Below are 20144 nucleotides of genomic sequence, written 5' to 3'. Positions count from 1 at the left end.
CAAAAAGCTAGTAAGAATGACAGAATCAATAGGTCATTGCTTTCTCCATTATGTTATTGTATTGTATTTATTTATTTATTTTACTATAATTTGAACTTGTATTGACAACATATAATGTAGTTGTTTTGATTTGAAAATAGACCGGACTGTTAAACATAAAGGCGCTGTATCGGTGCTGACATACTGTGTCATGTGTTTGCTATCGTCAAAGCGTCAAAAGCGTGGTCCAAGCCCGGGTCACTGAAAAGTCTTAATCTGGTCCTGACTTTCACTGTGTAGTGTGTAGATATAACGAATTGTCATATTGAACTGCTGAATTCGATTTTTACTAAGACAATTCTGAGTTGGTTGTTTTTTGAGCATATTGCATACATTAGCTGCTCCATAGTCTTCGCTCAATTGTCTGCCTATGTCGGCATTGATCAGCAGATCTGACAAAAGACTACAGCTGGCAGCATGCTCCAAACTAAATTGAGCTTCTTTCACTTGCTGAACCGGACAAAACTGTTTTATACTTGATTTGGTACCGCTTCTAGTTAGCTCCGGCCACTGTATACAATGCTGGAATAGTGATTTATTTCCCCCCCATGCGTCTCAGCTCTTTGTTTATATCAACGTCCGACATGCTTTGATATTTTTTTTCAGAGATTTTGCACTTTTATTATGAAAAATAAAATATACCAGTGAAATATTATATTTGGATATAATCTATCTTTCACTGGTATATATTCTGCAAATAGACCCCATTTGGGATCAATATAAGTAGGAAAAAAAGGCTATATGTTATTTTAGTCGGACTTGTCCTTTAAGATCAAGGCTATAGGCGAGCTGGACTGAAACCTCAGAACAATTTTTATTTACATACTTTGCAAAGATGATTGCCATAAAAGAAGATTAAGTTCTTTCATGATGTCATAAATGATCATCATAATCAGGGGTTCATCGCTGAGCTTTTTGTCAGCTTTGCTCATCTGGTTTTCCAGAGTGGGTCCCCTCTCTCTCTCTCTCTCTTTGCTTTTCATTCTTTGCCTGAGTTTCTCTGGAGGAAAGAATTATCATCAGCACATGAGGAGAGAGACATGGAGAGCATGTTAAGCACTGAGGATGCTGATCAGCTAGAATTCCCTACTGTGTGCAAGTAGGGGGGATGTGTGTGTGTGTGTGTGTGTGTGTGTGTGTGTGTGTGTGTGTGTGTGTGTGTGTGTGTGTGTGTGTGTGTGTGTGTGTGTGTGTGTGTGTGTGTGTGTGTGTGTGTGTGTGTGTGTGTGTGTGTGTGTGTGTGTGTGCGCGCCTGTGTGTGTGCCTGTGTGTAGTGTGTCTACATATCTGTGGTTTTGTGTTAGTCACTGTCTTTCTCTCTCTCACACACACACACACTCACGCACACATACATGCACTCGCGCATGCATGGTGAACTAGGCCTGTCAAATGATGGTTAAATATTTGAATATTAATTGAATTATATCTCTTTTAAAGTGCGCTCCACGAAGTGCAGATCTCCGCCAGGCCAAATCTCCCAACATGGGATATTTGACTGATACATGTTGATCACATGACTCCAGAGATAATGTGTACCAATTTGTGTGAGTTTTGTGAGTAGTAGCAAATAGCGTGTTTTTTAAGAAAATGCTAAATAGCGGACAATCTCGTCAGGCACAAATGGGCATGAGCCGACTGAGCTCCAGGCGACACAAAGCAAGCAGCCGTGGCCGGGCAGCAGAGCTGACAGACGGGGAGGAGCGACAGAGACCTCGATGCTTGTCTCTGGAAGCTTATCGATGCATTTTCAGTTCAATTCAATTTTATTAAAGTGTCAAATCACAACAAGTTGTCTCAAATGTAGAGCAGAGACCCGACATTGTCCCACCCCGAGTAAGCAATTTTGCGACAGTGGCAACGAAAAACTCCCCCTTAACTGGAAGAAATGTCAGGCAGACCCAGGCACTAGGGTGGGAGGCCATCTGCCTCGACCGTGTCGGGGGGGATAAGAAGAGAGGGAGAGACAGAGAGACAGGTACAAGTAGTAGCAATAACACTAATAGTAAATATAATAGTGTAAGATAGTATATAATAATATGATATAGTACAACAATAATGATATATAGTATATAGTGGTATAATATAAGAATGTTAAGGTAATACACAGTATAGTGGTATAGTATAATATAGTAGCAATCCACAGTCATGCTCCATGGAGAGGCCCGGTCCGCAGTGATGAATGGTGATGAATATGCCATACAGTTGTTGATTTAGAAATGTTAATCCATACTGCTGGATCATGTAAAACACTTGTTCCTGTCCGCAATTACTCTGACACGTAGGACTATCCTTTTGTTAACTAGCGTGTTAAACAGCGTACCCATAAGGGCTGATAGATACTGGGGGAAAAGTAGCTTTTTCTATATTTATTACAATATAAAAAAACAGTACTTGAGCAAAATCACCAGATATATGCAGATCTGTATATCTAAATGTCAGTAGCTCAAATCAGATACAATTCATCAATAGCAATGATTAGGGTGATTAGAGGGGAAAATAAGTAAAGTCAGTTGTTCAATACTTACCTCTGGGAGTGCAGATTGCGTTACCAAGAAGTCATTATGTTATTTATGGGATGTCAAAAACGGATAGATTTATTTGTATTTATAATGCATAGTATACAGTTGGGTTTCATTGGGGTCATATGCTTGGCAGTTGCTGTTAAGATAGAGACACAAAGTCAAAGTTTGAATACAAATATTAAAAGACCATGTACCCAGTAGCATTCACTATCAGTGTACCATTACAATGTAGCTACAACAGAGAGTGAATAATGGTCTTGAATGAGAAACATTCTTTCTTTAGAAGAGAGAAGTGGGATGTCACAACACTTTTCAAAATCAAGGCTGGGGGACGGAATCTGGCACCGGATTCTTTGTTTCTTCTTGGCTAGAGTCCATTCCCAGGTAGAAATTGTGAGTTGAGGATTTGGACTGAAGACATTTCATATCAAAGGGATTCCTTTCCTTTCATATACAATAATCCACATTACCTCAGGGAGTTTATAATATCATTCCACCATATTGCATATGGTGAGCGTTGCTGAATATTATATTACCAATACTACAATTACTACTACTGCTGCTGCTGCTACTACTACTAATATTGATAATAATACAACAATATTAATAGAACAAAATGAATATTATAAAACAATAAAATAAAAAGCAGTGTGCTGAACAAAAAATAATTTCAACCTCACAGAAGACTACTTAAAGAAGCAAAAAATCTCCTCTTTCCTGTAGATCCGAATGTGTTTACAACAACATCCAACTGATTTATTTATCCCCCCCCCCTGCTTTCCAGATGCGGAGAGGAAGTGGAAGGGACCGTTCTGTTTCATCGTGGCCGCAGACCCCCAGCTGGGGCTGATGAAGGCCTGGAAAGATGGAGACACTGCTGGCGGAGGGGACGAGTGGGGCGAGGAGGTCCAGCTCACCAAGCAGGCCGTGGCGGCTGTCAATCAGCTCAACCCCAGGCCCCGGTTCATGGCGCTGTGTGGGGACCTGGTGCACGCCATGCCAGGTAGGCACATTATAACACAGTCTACATTTTGGTGTGTCAGCTAATGCAGCGGTTCTCAAACTTTTTCATGTCAAGCACGCCCAAAATTATATGTATTTGGCCATGGACCCCCATCTCAAAATATTTTCTTTCAGGGACCCCCCACAAGCAAAGATTTGAGTTACAAATGTTCGCTTTAAAAATATATTCAAAGATTTGCACAAGTTTTCATGATAAAAAAAAACTAGACCATACCCGGTGAAGTGCGCAGGCGAAAGTAGTTGCAAACGTGGGGTTACTGCGCGTCCTGTCGCGCGTGTCCCGTCGCGGCGCCCTCCCCCCGCGCGTCCCGTCGCGGACCCCCTGGGTCCCGTCGCAAACGCAGACACACACACACACACACACACACACCCCCACACACACACACACACACACACACACACACACACACACACACGTAACTTGGTCGAAGCACGTTCTGTGTGTGCAACAGTGTAACGCTGTGGGGCTGTAGATGCGACGCATGCGCAGTTTGAGCAGCCAGCGTAAGCATGGCGACATTCTTTGACATAAAAATGCGAGTAAACAGCTGAGATTGAGTGATATCGAAAAACGGGCTTCGCAGTCCCATGGCACATGGTAATGGTGAATTGCTGTGTGCAATTTGAGATCAATAGCTCCAGGCACTGAGGAGAACCGGGCAGAACAGTTTTTGCTCTCAGAGGTTTTTGGGGCTCAGAGGTTTGGGCTCAGAGGTTTGTGGAATTATAGGAGGATAGAAGACCTACAAGCTCATAGCGCTGCACTCTGTGCAGCACTATGAGCTTGTGTATCTGCTATTTTTGAATAGCCAAACTATAAAATATGGTTAAAGTGGTTAAAATGATTGTGACGCTATATTAACTTATTTAGCTGGGGACCCCCTGGTACCCCTCCAAGGACCCCTGGGGGTCCCTGGACCCCACTTTGAGAACCAATGAGCTAACCAACTGTCTGTTAGTAATTTTACCGATCTGCCTGTGTTCCTCCTGTATCTCTGTGTGTCAGATATCCTCTGTGGTCGTGTCTGAAATCAGCCATTACTCACTACTCTAGTCTATAGTAAGTCTGAATGTGTAGTGAGAATTACTGTATTATACCGTACATAGTGGAATAATCTTATCCCACAATTCCATGACCGACAGTGACGCACAGCATGTAATGTAATAGGTCAAATGCTCAGATGTGTGCGCCCGGAGGCAGAATTGATTATTATTATTAACCTGAAAACACCTGCGACAGCATCTGGGTTATGTTGATCTACAGAAATCAATACACCTGGCTAATCAGTGACTATAAAGCAGAATGACCCGTGTATGTTCAGTAACTATAGCAATTTGCCCATAACAATAATTGCAATAACATTTGGTCCATAACATTTTGATTTAACATTACCATAAGAAGCTTACTTAATAGTGGCCATCGCTGTGTCTTCACATAGTTAAATTTTATAACAATATTCTACAGGTATGATTTACAACCACAGAAGGAAGAAATGTCCGCATACTGACAATTAAGCTCCCAATGTCTAACCCGGGAACGCATCTGTCATTTTCGATTTTAGCTATAACCATTATTTTTATACTTTCACTATTCAAAAATAGCAGATCTACAAGCTCATAGCATGGCACAGAGTGCCGCCCTATGAGCTTGTAGATCTGCTATTTATTTATTTATTTTAATCGTTAACATTTTTGCAAATCTTAGTGGATTAATTTGTTCTTTCACAGTGTTTCTGTCAGTGGGCGTCAGCATGCCCGATGAAGGTCACATTTTCAGTGTATGGATATTTCTTCCTTTTGTAGTTCTATTTACCTGGACACAGTTGAGATGGATGTGCACACATTCTATCATAACAGCACAACCACAAATAATCAAGGCTGTATGTGCTCCATAGAAAAAGAGCACATTTCAAAGAAATAAGAAAATTGAATGAGCTAGAGCCGTGATTCTCAACCTTTTTAATTTCAAGGACCCCCAGTTTGATATACATCAGGCCATCAGGACCCCCATTTGATACAATTTGCTATCTCTGGGTTCCCTATCTACACTGTAAAATCCTCAGCGTTAATTTAACTCTGAGAGTGAACAAAATGGAACCAAATTGAGGTACAGACCCATAAGCGTCCATTTGGACCGCTGGTGGTCCCCGGACCAGGCGTTTAGAATATTACAGCCTATGTCTTTAATGGTACAGGCAGGAATGATGTGATGCAACATTGAAAGTAGGGATTCTATTCCATTCTATCCTAGCATTTCATAACACAAGTCTTCACATAATTATAACTAGCCTACAATTACTGTTGTACATTCTCCCCCAGACTCACTCAGCACGGTAGCTGACAGTCTGACACATAGCCTGTGCAGGCTCTCCGATACCCAATCTGTCTTTAACCCGTTCTATCCGGAAAACGCATGTACAGTACTGTGTCATTTTAGATTTTTAGCTATAACCATTATTTTATACTTTGGGTTATTCAAAAATAGCAGATCTACAAGCTCATAGGCACCGAGTGCCACTCTACGAGCTTGTAGATCTGCTATTGTCTTTGTAAAATCGTGAACATTTGTGCAAATCTTTGAATGCATTTTAAGCGAAAAATTGAAACTCAAATCTTTGCTTCAGGGGATTCTACAAATTCTTCTAAATCCTAACTTTTATTTAAATGTTTTACTTATGTTGTTATAATATCAGTGGATATCAGTGGTACTTTTTTCCTGTCAAGGACCACCCAAAATGATATGTATTTGTCCGCGGACCCCCCCCCACCATCTCAAAATATTTTGTTCCAGGGACCCCCAGCAGAAGCAAAGATTTGAGTTACAAATGTTCGCTTTAAAAAAATATATATGTTCAAAGATTTGCACACATTTTCACAATAAAAAAAAAAAAAAGCAGATCTACAAGCTCATAGCGCGGCACTCGGTGCCGCTCTATGAGCATGTATATCTGCTATTTTTGAATAGCCAAAGAAATCTTAAAATGACACAGATGCGTTCCCGGTCTTAATGGCTTAAAAGGGAATAGAAAATGTCTGTAGTATAATGATTAATGTATGCTGCCTACCCCTGCGGACATTGTCTTAATCTAATTAATATACTGAACTATGTGAGGAGATAAGTATTAGTCCAGGGGCAGTTATACAGTACATGGACCCTCTTACAAAATATTGTACAGCTGTTGTTAATGTGGAGATCCCCGCAAATTCACTATACATCACATGCTTGCAGAAGTACTGTGTCATCTTATTTCCATTCCCTACAGTAAGAGGAATTGTTTGAATCCCTAACTGATGTCTGAACGCCCTCCATAGAGTAGAATAGACCAATTTACCAGCCTTAGCTTCATAGTCATTCAAACTGACAGTATGAACTAGCTTAACAACCAGAGTTCTGCAGAAAATCTGCTTAGTGGTGGCGAGAGACATGATTTCTGTCTAGAACAGAACACTCATTGGTGACCAGTAGACTATCACTGTTTTTTTTAACCATCCAGTTGCAGTTTTATAAAATAGAGATACAATCGCTCGCTGAATACCTTCTACAATGGCTGCTGTTGTAATATACGTTGCACAATATCCTCCGTCAAGGTAGGTTAGAATATAATTTGAATGTTAACATATCAGTATGCTTCACGTCCCTGCCCTGTAAATCTATAAACAACCCACTCCCTCATAAGAGCAGCTGATATGTATCTAGGAGAAGCAGAACCAGACACAATCAGATGCTGTAGTTACTGATGAACGTTTTGGTTCTACAGAGGAGACACAGGCGATGTAGTTACAGAATGTTTTTCTTTTTTGTGGCAATGAAACGCCAGCCTGCAATAAACTCTGCAGTCCTGGATTGTAGATAGTTATCTTTGCTTAGATTCATGGGTGTGTGAAGGCATGGCTGGGATCTGAATGTTATCGTTTACATGAAGTCACGACCTACATTATTAGATAACGCACTGTTCCTCTGTTGAATATTGTGCCTGAACACCAGGGTATGTTGGTTGTAACGGTTGTTGCCAGGAACTTTAGTAGATAACCAACCAGTATTTTGAATGTACCGGTTTAAGCTAATGACCTTTGTCAGATGCCATCACTACCCCTTCCTGTCTCTTTCCCATGTCGTACCTAAGAAAGTTTTGAATAGCCTCAAAAAGATTGTGATTGCAGTTGCACATACAATCAATTTGAATCAAGTAGTTGTTGTTGTGTTTAACAACACAAAAGGCCTGTAATGTTTTGTGCTGTGTTCTACAACAAAACAGGACAATTACTAAGGCAAGAATGAAGGGAAAATATTGGGTTCTTCTTCCTTGTCACTAATAGAAAGCTCCAGTTGGTAAACAACTGAACTTACTGTGACAGCATGTGATGTTTATCTATGAACAAGCACCTGGATGCCTCTGAGCTGTTAAAATAAAAGGCAAGCTCTAGCTTTGGAAAAGGGTTCTGTTGCAGAATATACTGTGTAGGCAGTCAATGGGAATATGAAGACTTTTTGATATATGACTTTAGTTGGTAAGTAATGGGCTTAGCCTACACTCCTGGAGCAATGTAGTGTTTCATCTATTCTTATGATAAATTTCCTCCAGTAGCGTTATCCTGTCTGACGGTTAGTTCTTGAAATAATAGATGTTGTTTGGGTGCAAGGGCATAGTGTCTGTTAAAAAGTGAGGGGACATAAGAACTTCCTCAAATATTTCACGCCTAACATTTCTCTACAAAATTGTGTAATTTCCACACTGCGCCGGCCAGCAAGGCATAGGCATACAATACTAACTTCAGGACACTCATGGACCTAGATATTCAACTGGCAGCCCGTGGGCCAAATCCGGCCCCTGGGGGACTTTCCTGTGGCCTCTAGGACACATTCAATGTTTCAATGTAAAAATAAATGTTACAAAATAATGATTGGATGGTTGCTTGTACAAAAACAATGGCATAGGGATGGTTTTTAAGTTTAATAATTTAGTAATTTAATAACAAGCATGAATACATTGAAGTCCACTTTGCTCGTTACTCACTGCTTTGCACAAAATGTTTTTATCGTAGCATAAAGGTGGCGGAATATGTTGTTGTATGCATCTTGGGCTGTTCAGTGTGATGGGGTCACGGTCTGCGATTAACAGCATTGTAGACTATGATGGAGTTCTGTTAGAGTCAGCAAGCTTTCGCCATGTTTGTGCAGTGTGGCTGATGCTATGACGGTTGTCAAAGTGAGAAAGGTATGCTACCAACACGTGACAAATTACCGTGGCAAATGTACAGCTTTTACAGATTTCATGTATTAAACTGTGCTGACAATTTAATGAAAAAATGGCTGGAGATATTATCAGCTCCCTTTGGAGAATTGGCAGGGCAGATAATAACAACAGGTGTCAGCAATTATTGCTGACACCTGTTGTCCCCTTCTGCCACGCTAAGACCTGTCCTCCTGTCCTTTTTCTTGTTGTTTTTTTATTCAAGGTACAACATCAGCTGACGTAGGTTGCAATTTCGTCACACAATGTGACAGGTAGAATCAATTCAACTTGCACAGTCTAAAAATGTGGACAATCGCAATTTTGCATTTTGCACAATGACCGTTTACGTTAGACAGCCAAAATCTGTTTGCAAGCACCTTAAGCTTTCCCATTGTCTATCTCAAAGAGGAGGTTTTGTATGGGGAATGCACTGCACAGTCCTGGAAGAAAGTCTAACAAGACACCATCCTTCATGGAAGAGAGAGAATGGAGTGTGGAAGTAAATCCCGAAACAGTGGTTTATTACCTGCCTGAGGGAACAACCTCAGACATTGAACCATTCCTGCTGGTGGCTGGTGTTATTTTCCCACTCTGCTTGAAGTGTGTTTAACTTATTGTAGGTTACACGGATGCTCAATGTTTTTCCCTTTTTCTCTATATTCTTTTTCTGCAACACAGGGATATATAAAAACAAGTCTTTGTCTACCTGGGAATGTATGTGTTACACTCTCATTGTTAATTTAACACTGAGGATTAGTTTTTCATACACCTGATTCTTGCAATTTCCCGTTGCAATTTCCCACTGTGATCTCCTACTGAGGACTACAATGTCCTACTGAGTATTACAATTTAATGTTACAGCTTCCAAGAGGCACTGTCATTTGTTTTCCTAGGATGGAACCAGCTTCCTTAACAATGTATTTGCATGCAGTGTAGAGTGCCTCGCCAACTAATTACACTGTATGTCAGAAAGAACACATTTTTCATTTGAACTGTTACTTTCTCCACCGGCACCCATCACAGTTTTTAGTAGATATTTTTAAGTACAGAAAAATATTTGTCCACACTTATCTTCATACTGCAATCACAATATTCAGCAGAAGTAAAACTCCTGATTGAAAATTGATTTACTTGTCAGTGTTGTAAAAAGGCATAATGCTTCAATCTTGAGGTGGCGGCTCAACATGCATCAATGGAATGTTTGAATGGACGTTGGGAGAGCAGTGTCGTTCAGTCCATGGTTGGATCTCAGTTCCTTTAGGGATCAGGATCCTTTGTTACTGCTTTGTGTTACTGTAGTTGTTGGCTACAACTTGGCCACAGTAGGCCTTAAAGGGATATTTCACTTTCAAACCTGTTTGAGGTCATTTTAACGTCTACTCAGGCTTTTCTGAGCACCCCACACAGTTTTTAAGTTGCTTGATTTAGTATTTAGACATTTGATATTCATCAGACACGGCCTTCCTATACAGTAAAAACCCCTTGTAACTTCAAACTCCATTTTAACTATGTTAGATTCAATGAAAACACACGTCCTTGGTTCTGGTGACTGATATTGGCCTTCTAATACCTGAGGCGGACGTGTTTTTTTATTTTTTATTATTATAATTTTTTAAAAATGTAATAAAATACATTTAAAAAGTAATTGAAAAACCACGAGCCCCTCACGCATTAGAAGGACACTATCAGTCACGGAACCAAGGACGGGTGTTTTTGTTTAATCTATCATGGTTCAAATTGAGTTTGAAGTTTCTATAGGAAGGGGGCGTGTCTGAAAAAAATAATATCAAATATCTAAATACTGAATCAATCAACTTAAAAACTGTCTGGGGTGCTCACAAAAGCCTGAGTAGACGTCAAAATTACCCCAAACATGTTTGAAAGTGAAATATCCCTTTAATCACAGAATATGGTAGGAAAACGAAATTGGAATATGGCACAAGCTTGAAGCCATATTGTTTTTATTGTATCATTTCAGTAATATTGCGTAAATTGGTTCCTCCTTTTGTGTGAATTCAACACATAAATCCTCCCAGAAATGATAATAAATATCAAAATAATGAAATCAAATCATGGTGAAACTAGAAAAAGTGCTCCTCGGAGCACAGGTCTCCGCCAGGTCAGGTACGTTATTCTGGCCTCCTGGTGGCGCTATTATAGGCCAATGTGAAAAGGGTGCCAACCGTGCCATTTATTCTTGCATTGACACTGCATTCATGATTTGAGGCATTTTGTTCCAAAAATGTGTTTTGCTAAATTAGACCTGCTGGTGGCGCTATAACAGGCCAATGTGAGAAGGGTGGCATTTCTTCCTCGGCCTAGTGGGAATGTGCGTGTGAAATTTCACGGAAATCCCAAGCTGTGTGTATACTTTGAGGCTTTTTGTTCAAAACGGACCAATCCTGCAAACTTTGGAAGCCAACCTTAGGCAATGAGGATGGAATATGGGAAATCGGACAGATCCGTGTTGATCACATGACTATAGTGATACTGTGTACCGATTTGCATGACGTTTGGATGAAATTTGTAGGAGTAATATAAAAAAATGGGTTTTGCACAAATCGGCCTCCTGGTGGCGCTATAACAGGCCCATGTGAAAGATTTGGGGCAGAGGTTCTGAATTGGCATCCAGGGAGTGTGTGTGCACAGTTTCGGAGCGACCGGGCCAATGGTGCCGGAGATTAGCTGGTGACAGACGGACACACGGACGGACACACACACACACGGACGGACGGACAAGGGGTAAAACATACTCTCTCGCCATGCCTTCGGCCTGGCGGAGACAATTAGAAATGTCATGATGCAATGAATTCTTAAAGAGTCGTAACCAAATTGAATCTTAATGTGGGTCATACTGTAGATTTATACACATACTGGAGTTGCATTAGCAGCCAACAGGTGCCTTTTTGGTGACACTAATTAAATGAGTGGCTAAGACATAGTGGACACTGGCTCCATGTCCAGCTGCTTAATTTGATAACGGCACAAAAGTAACAGGCTGGCAAGATGTGCTGCAGAGCTAATGTTCAGCGCAGAGAAAGAGCCGCGAGCTTCTAACCAACGCAGACTGCCTTTTGCATGACAATTAGAGTGCTAGCATGAGGCCTATCTGCAAGGCCTCAAGGAATGGATACAAAGAGAAAAGTCAGCAGGAAAGCCTCTCATTCCTCTCTCTGTATCTCTGTTTACATGTTTAACTCGGCCGTGATAAAGATTGGCCTAGATTGCAACATTGTGCACATGTACGGGAGTAGAGCACTTTCAACAATACAACGTGATGCACAAAATGTCCTTGTTTTTAAAACGATTACCCAAATGTTCTAGATCTACTCATACACGGCACACATTTAAATTGAGCTCATTCATAGTGCTACTCTACTGCCTTCCTCCTCTCTGCCCATTTTTCTACTTACTGTATACTACTATAAAAAAGTGATCACCATTTTTAACCACACTGCAAGAGTCATGCACTTATTACCTCGTCCTTTCTGATCTTGGGCAATTCTTGTATTTTCATTGTGATTAGTGGCCACTCAAAAACCCTGATACACAATCTGATTGCCAGGGGGCGGGGGAGGAGGACGGGGCTGGGCGATATATGTTAAAGATTTACCATGCCTGTTATTATCGCTGCGACATACTAGCATCATGTCCAGGGGATGTACTTATACATCAAGCTACAGAAACAGGAGATAGGCTCCTGCCCTATGGGCCTCATATGGCTCGGCAAGGCTTACTTACTTACTTATGCGTGTTATTATGGTAATGAAGAGTGCAGAAAGGAATGCTTGTGTTTTGGTTTTGAGATGAAGAGTTGGACCTGTGGCTTGCAGCGACAGAGATTTATTTGAGACTTGCAGTTGACCTGTTATTGAGAGAAATTTAATTAAAGACCATTGTTTGAGGGAATAAGCCTCCGTCGCCTTACAGGAGGAAATACGTCACAGCACAGAACTTGTCAGTGAAATCAATGCCAGCATGGACAACTTAGGCTTAGTGTCAAAGAAATAAATTACTTGTATTTGAGAATATTATGGGTTTTACCCAGATACAAAAGTTTAAACATTAAATACCTGTGATCAGAAATTGTATTTATTAACCGTAAAATACATAAATAAATACATTCCGGTACATTTCCGGTGCCTATGTCATTTTGTGTTGGCCAAATCAAAAAAATAAGTTTAATTGAAAAGGTTACCCGGTATGGCTTTAAGATCACAATCCTATCATATCCATAATGTTAACTTCTCGTATGGAGCGCAGAGCCACATTTTGTGAGCAGGCATTTGGAGAACAGAGATGTTCAAGATCCAAAGTCAGGTAGGTTTGTAAATATCTGATTAACGGGGCTCCATGGGCAGACTTGGGCAGACATGCCCATGCATACAATCTGATTGTGTATTAGAACACGCCTAGTCCTTTCCTATCTTTTCATTCTTGACTTCATTGCCCTGCGCTGCGTTAGGAATTGATTCCAGTTACACTTGTAAATCTGTCTTTAAAGAGTACAGTATCAGCTGAAAGCATATTCTGACAACAATAGCTGCACTTAAAGAAGTGAGCGTCAATACTGCTTTAGAATTAGCATTAACATTAATTCAAGTGGGCTGCCTCGTGGCGGGAGTTTCCCACCACCACAGAGATCTGGATTTGCTTACTGTCAGCAGTGCCTCCCGCCCAGTGAAACTCTTTACCGTTAGGAGAAAGGAAGCTGCTGTTGACTCCATGAGGAGGCATGTGGTTGTCTACTCCTTCCCCAGGCCAATATTGGGGGTTGGCAGCGACAGAGACTGCATGCAGTACTCATGGGGGGGATTTGGCAATGTTCAAATTGGGAAGGAAATTGAAAAATAAATTGTTGTTAAAAAAGCAACACCATTGAAGGCCTTTCTCGAGGGCAATAATGTTTTCGCTTTTCTCCTGACTGAGTTCAGGGAGAGTATGATTTACCCAACTGAACTCATTGGTTGTGCATCTTGGACGGTTTGTGACTTGGACTGGTTAAAGGTTAATCTAATCATTTGAAAAGTTACCTACTGGTGATGCCCACAGCCAATGCAAAATGCCTGTTGAGCTGAACTGAGCCGCACCAGATTGAGCAAAGCCAAATTAGTGGTGGTGGGTCGGCTTTGCAAGACATGTTGATCGCCTTTGAGCTTTTTTCTTTTCTACCACCATCAAGTTCAGAATTTGCATCAAAGGCTAATGTTTCAAAGCCCTAAGGTTTCAAAAATGTTAATTTATTTAAATTACACGTGTTTACTTGACAATTCCTAGTCATGTCTGTTCATACAGTTGATTAATTTGTTGTTTACTGTGTTCACTTTAATTATGCTGAAATCCTTATACGACTGCATAGAGCTGCATATGTTTTATAAACCCCCCACTGTCTTAGTTATGGAGATGGCCTGGAGACACTGGAGACATTCTACAAGGTGGAGAAGGTGCTCTTGCCTACTCACCTCTTTCCTCCTTGCGCTATCATCGGACACACTGGGGTGATGTCTTCTTTAAAGGGGTCATCATTGGAAGTATTGCGGCTATCATAATCCATCCGTGTTGCAGAGTGCTTGCACACAGTGAGTGATTTATACACCAATTTTGTCATTGGTAACACTAAATCCGTAAAGTCCTGATTTATACTGTGAAGGTATCACTTGATGAAAATAGAACATCAAGCTCACCACGCGTCATATCGCGTGATGTAACCTCACGGATATAGATGTGTGATGCACAAACTTTACACTGCATATTTTGTAATGCACAGTTTTTTTTTTGTAGTTTGTCGTTCGCACTCCTGTGTGAAGTTTGCAGTACGTACAGTAACTCATTCAGTGCATACAGGACCTGACATACATTCACGCACACTGTTCCCTCTGTTCCCGCTATAGTTTTTGAACATTTTGAATAGGCTATTTTGGAAAACTGTAAAGTTTTAGAATGTTTTTTGTTTGTTGTGATCACGTGTCTGGGTCTGTCTTTCTCGGTCTCTCGCTCTGTCTGTCTGTCTCTTTCTGTTTCTCAATCTCTCTCTCCTGCTCCCTGCCCTTTCCCCAGCCTGATCAGTAGCATGTGTAGTTCACAGAGAATGCCTCCAAGGCCCCAGGTTCACACCGTTCACACGTGCACTGGGGCAGATGCTGCCCGTCGGGGGCGTTTATAAACCGGCAGGCTTCGGGGGCCTTTTTAAAAAGACACCGCGGCCACGCAAGTCATCCATCGTTACTGTCACCCCCGACGGGACAAGTTGTGTGTGACATCTCCATTACGCCTCATGTCTGTCACACCACTCACACACAGACCATGGCGGTGATGGTGTCCTACCAGGCATAGAGTATACGCATATATGTGGTGTTTTATTGATGATTGTGTATATGTGTGTGTGATAGATGGATGGATAGATGGACAGACAGATACACACACTTCATGTATGTATGTATGTACAGTATGTTATGTAATTATGTATGTATGTTTGTAAGTACAGTATGTGTGCTTGTGTTTAGAGGGGAGAGATACAGTATAAGATCCCCTCTCGCTCTCAGCTCACTGACATTCATATGGGACTATGAGTGTTTATTTGCTGCCCAGAATGAACGGGCAGCAGCCGGGGGGAACTGGCTTGTCAAATGGCATCGTCAACACTGCTGCCTGTTGCTGACAGGAAATTGGCAACTGATTCTCTCTCTCTCCCTCTCTCTCTCTCTCTCTCTCTCTCTCTCTCTCTCTCTCTCTCTCTCTCTCTCTCTCTCCGTTTCCCTGTTGTCTCTCATTCTCTACTTCTGTTTCTTCCTTCCTCCTCTCTCGCCTTTCTCACTGCTCCTTTGGCTTTCTTTATCCCTTCTTATTGTGTCCCCTCATGTTTCTCTGTAAGCCCTTCCATCCCCTCTCTCTGCTTCTGTCTATTGTCTTTAGTAAGCAGCTGCTATCCCTTAACTCATACCTTACTTTACCAACCTGAACCTTCATTTGCCTATAAGAAGTGTGTGTGTGTGGGGGGGGGGGCAGTTATCCTTTGGTGTAAAAAGAGCTTGCAGAAAAGGAAATTGAGTTATAAGGGATTCCGTGTTAGATCAATACATCCTTCCCCTTTATCAAAGCAAAGGGTACGAGCGTGTAGATATACCATAGCTAGTGCACACAAGCACATGCTAACACGCACACGAGTGCACACACGCAGGCAGGTGGGCGCACTGATAGGCCCCCAGCCGGTGATAGTTTGTTCCGCCAAGGTTTAATTTGCCTCCTGTCACGGCGTTCCACTGGGCTCCATGCTGGGCCCGGTCATAATCTGACCAAGACCCCCCCCCCCATTATGAAATTCAAGCAGTGTGCGCTCTGGATGTGAGCAGTGGGCAGGGGGGGTTTATTATCCAGGCTCATCATTATTGACAGACAGCTCTGTGATCCTATCCCGTCCCTGCTCAGCTCCAAGCTTTACCCCCAGGAGATGCCCTCTCATCTCAAGGACTTCCTTCAGCTTCCTCTCCATCCTCCCCCCTTCTCTCTCTCTCTCTCTCTCGTGTTTCTTCCCCTTCTTCTTTGGGGGGGGGGGGGGGGGTAGGCATGACGAAGAGGAGCGATGGAGGGCTGTGATAAGATTAGAGAAGCATGCTGGCCCTAACGCTCTCCTAATGAGCACTACAAAGCATCGCAGCCTTGTCCCCTTGGGGCCTGAGTTGGTGTGACGTTTGGCATGATACAGCGGGGTGAAGCGTGTATGAGCAGCGAGTGTCATGTGCGCACGCATGTGCACGTGTGCTCGTGTTCCAATGTTGGGAAGGTGAAGAAGAGTGTGTGTGTGTTTTCATGCCTGCGAATGTGTTCGTGTGAAGTGGAGAGTACGGTTTGTGCGTGCATAAGCACACATGCGTGCATGAGGCACGTACATGTACGTATAGTACATCACTGAATGTGTGTGTGTTTATGCGTGCGCAAGTTTGGCAACCTCCCGAAGGTGACAAGGAGGTTGTCCTAGAACTAGCTCTCACCCTCTCCACAACTGTGGAAGCCCCCTAATTGCCGTTGAAGGCAGATAAAGTGGGTCTCCATGCTGGTCTCTCAGTGGAATTGCGACGCTTGGGCACAGAGGAGAGGAGAAACCAGTTTGAAGGAGAGACATCAGAGGGGGGATTTGTTTTCCGCACGAATGGAGACATAATGCATTGTATATTGATTGTGCGTGTGTGTGTGTGAGTGATAGGACTGCTCTCCAATGGGGAGTACTCCTAATAGGCTCCTGTGGGGGCTTAGGAGCAGGGCACTGACTGAGGAATGCCACGGGTAGAGGAGAGGAGTTACGCCACTCCATCTCAACTAAGCACGCCATCACGAAGTCCAGGCCTCTTGCCACATCAGCACAACTTCAGCATCAACGCTTTCCTCCTCCACTGTGGGTCATAGATTTTTGAGGTGCCTGTCTCTTTCAATATCCCACCGTTTGGCTTTAGAAAATGTGTGACAGCAGAACTTCGAGGCCTGTGTGTGTGTGTGTGTGTGTGTGTGTGTGTGTGCCGCTAATGATCAGCCTGTGAGTGAGAGAGGGGGGGCCATGTTGGGTGGGCTCAGCGCAAACTTGTCTAGGTATTATAATAATGGCTTAAGCACTTTGGAAAAGCATCCACAACTTTGAGTCAAGGCTACAGAGAGTGGGTATTATTGTGCCTGTACGTTTTATGTCTTTGGAAAGAACAAGGAAAGACATGATTACTTTATTATTAAGCTAGACAAAGGCAATTTAGGTGTGGCACAGCACACATTCATCACAATTCAGAGCCAAGGAGCAGTTATTCGGGTTCAGTGCCTTGCTTAAGGGCAGCGGTGGTGGGTACCAAAGATGTGATTCCCGCCACCCTCCAGTTGCCAGCTCACCGCAGCAATTGTCCGTCCCGTTGGCAAAATCTCCTGCCTCAAGCCAACCTGCCGCCATAACAAGCACAGAGATAAACGGATGAAAGATGAGCCAACTCGTGCACCATGGAACAGAACACTTGACAACTCAGTGTGAACATTCATCCGTTCAAAAGGTAGCTCGACCTGAGGTAACAGATCAATCCTCATCAGCCTCACAGTTGAGGCGAAGCAAAACGAGCGCTAGCCTCACGAACACCGCTGTGGCGTGTTCCTCTGAGCCACTGGGGAATATTTTTACTAACACTGCTGTCGCTTTCACCTCAACAGGGTCAAGCGGCAGCAAGTATCCCACCTTAGAGGTCGACCTCCGTTTATCTGAGGCAAAGTGTCTCAAACTCAGATTGATGGGGTACGACCGCGGCTCGGCCTGAGGTCTGTGTGGCAGCAGAGGGGATGATTCATGGGCGTGTCATGTGAGCTGATGGCTCATGGGTATAGCAAGCTGGCAGTGAAGCCATCAAGCCAAGGGGCAGCACTGGCTGAAGGACGATGTGTGTGTGTGGCACTGCTGTTTCTGTCGGGGCCTTCCTAAGGTGAACGGCAGATGCCACAACTGTTTCAGGCGATTTGAGTTGAGCTGCTAGGCAGTAATTTATGTAACCCATCTGTTCCCTGGAGTGATGCATCCATATTCCATATCCATATTCCATACACAATAAAATCCTCAGTGTTTATTTAACATGCACAGGGTTCATGTGTGATTAAACATTTGTATCTTGCCAATTACCGCAACGTTAACGCAGGGCACGCACGGACCGCCGAAACACAATGTGCATATGGCATGCCGGCATTCAGTGTGTATGTACTGTATGTATGTGTTTTCACTTATTTGAGTGTTCTAAATTGTCTTTTGAGAAACACAAGTCTGTTTCTTTATAAAATAGACGAGGGTCTGCACAGATCGTAAAAAAATATAGATTTGTCTGTGAAACTACATACTCCGCTCTCCTTTGCACGTATTAAAGTAGTTGATGATTGTTCGTGGGTGCGTGTGTGTGCATGTTTGCATGTGTTACGGACGGTACCTCACTCGTTCCATTAGGGTCTTTCCGGTGCAGTTCAAATTATTATTGTGTGGTGGTGCAATTAGTGGCCTCGCATGACGCAAGCGTCATTGACACTTTCAATCTGTCAAGGCCTTGAGAATGGTTGGGCGTTGGTAAATAAATATCATGGCCTTAAATATTCTCGATATTCTTCACCGTAGAGTTAACGACATGGAGAAGCTGAATACGGACAGAAATAAGAAACTTCGACATGCAACCCTGTTAACCTGCGCAATATTGGGCAGAACCCCACAGGCCAGAATAATGTTGCGCACATTGCTGTTACATTGTTTTAAATTGCTAGATTTGAATTGCTTATAATTATGTCACCTCTTAATTACAAACCATTTGGAAATTCCTATTCATGTTAGGGATAAATGACACACAGTACTCAATGTAGACCTTTACAAAATTGAATATTTTTACATAGTTTACATATTGTTAAATGAATTTGTGGCTGCATACAACATGTTTGGATGCCTGTCAGATTCTCCAACCATGCTGCAATGAAAAGGTCCGTACACACTGGGAGCGTTTATTTCATGCGATTAATTCACATTAATTTCAACTGCTGTTTGTGTTATGAGTACTGTACATGCTATGAAGACTGACCCAAAACAACAACACGGAGGAAGTGTAAAGTTCAAATAATGACGGTTTATTCAGGGAGGGGGGGGGGGGTTATATTACAAGGGTCAATGGGGAAGTGCAACATTGCAATTCAAATGTAACTTCTTCCCGGTCGGGGGAAATCCAGTTTAACGTAGCATTCAGTCACTCTCCTATATTGCCAGGAGACAGAAACTACAGTATCAGGCATGTTAACACAGTTAATCTCTCAAGAACAGATCCATCGCTGCGCTTCAATCTGTCGGTAGCCACGTTGACAACCCGTGCACATTGGCTACAAGTGGGCGTGCCATCAGATCAGGAAGCAGGCCACGCTTTACCCAATCAAATGTAGTGGCTGGGATTTACGTGTGTGCTTTCCCCACTAGAAACAAACCGAAACTCATTTAACAATAGCGTCCTCGAAGCCGACAAAACCACGGAAAGTTAGTAACATTTTAAATTGCTCTTTCATCATAGAAACAAGTGGGCTTATAACCAAAACGATCCATGTTCTTTGGGAGAAGTGGTGTTAGTGTTCCGTGGAGAAAGATTGTTAGTGGGAATGAAAACATAGTCGCACCACTGGAAGTGAAAGGCTGAAGGCAGACCAAAACCCCGGTTTCCCTGCGCACGGGTCGTCCGTTCAGCTCCGCCCAGAGCCAAGTGAATAAGTAAAAAACAGCAGAGGGCGCTGTTTTTACTTTTTATTCGGCGATGGGTTCCCAGATTGTAACACAGTAAACTAACACAGTAAATGT

General features: G+C 42.6%; 1 protein-coding gene across 1 annotated transcript in view; it reads left to right on the top strand.

The window, feature by feature from the left end:
• cpped1 (calcineurin-like phosphoesterase domain containing 1) overlaps nt 1-20144 on the top strand; it is a 62095-nt gene that overhangs the window by 3266 nt on the left and 38685 nt on the right. Inside the window, exon 2 of the mRNA XM_080456269.1 lies at nt 3346-3564. Within this exon, the coding sequence (XP_080312395.1) occupies nt 3346-3564 (219 nt within the window). The remainder of the gene's footprint in view (nt 1-3345; nt 3565-20144) is intronic.

The sequence above is a fragment of the Gymnoscopelus braueri genome, assembly GCF_963280865.1.
Source record: "Gymnoscopelus braueri genome assembly, chromosome: 17".
Taxonomy (NCBI): domain Eukaryota; kingdom Metazoa; phylum Chordata; class Actinopteri; order Myctophiformes; family Myctophidae; genus Gymnoscopelus; species Gymnoscopelus braueri.
Note: the sequence above shows the minus strand (reverse complement) of the source record. Positions and strands in the feature narration are given on the sequence as shown.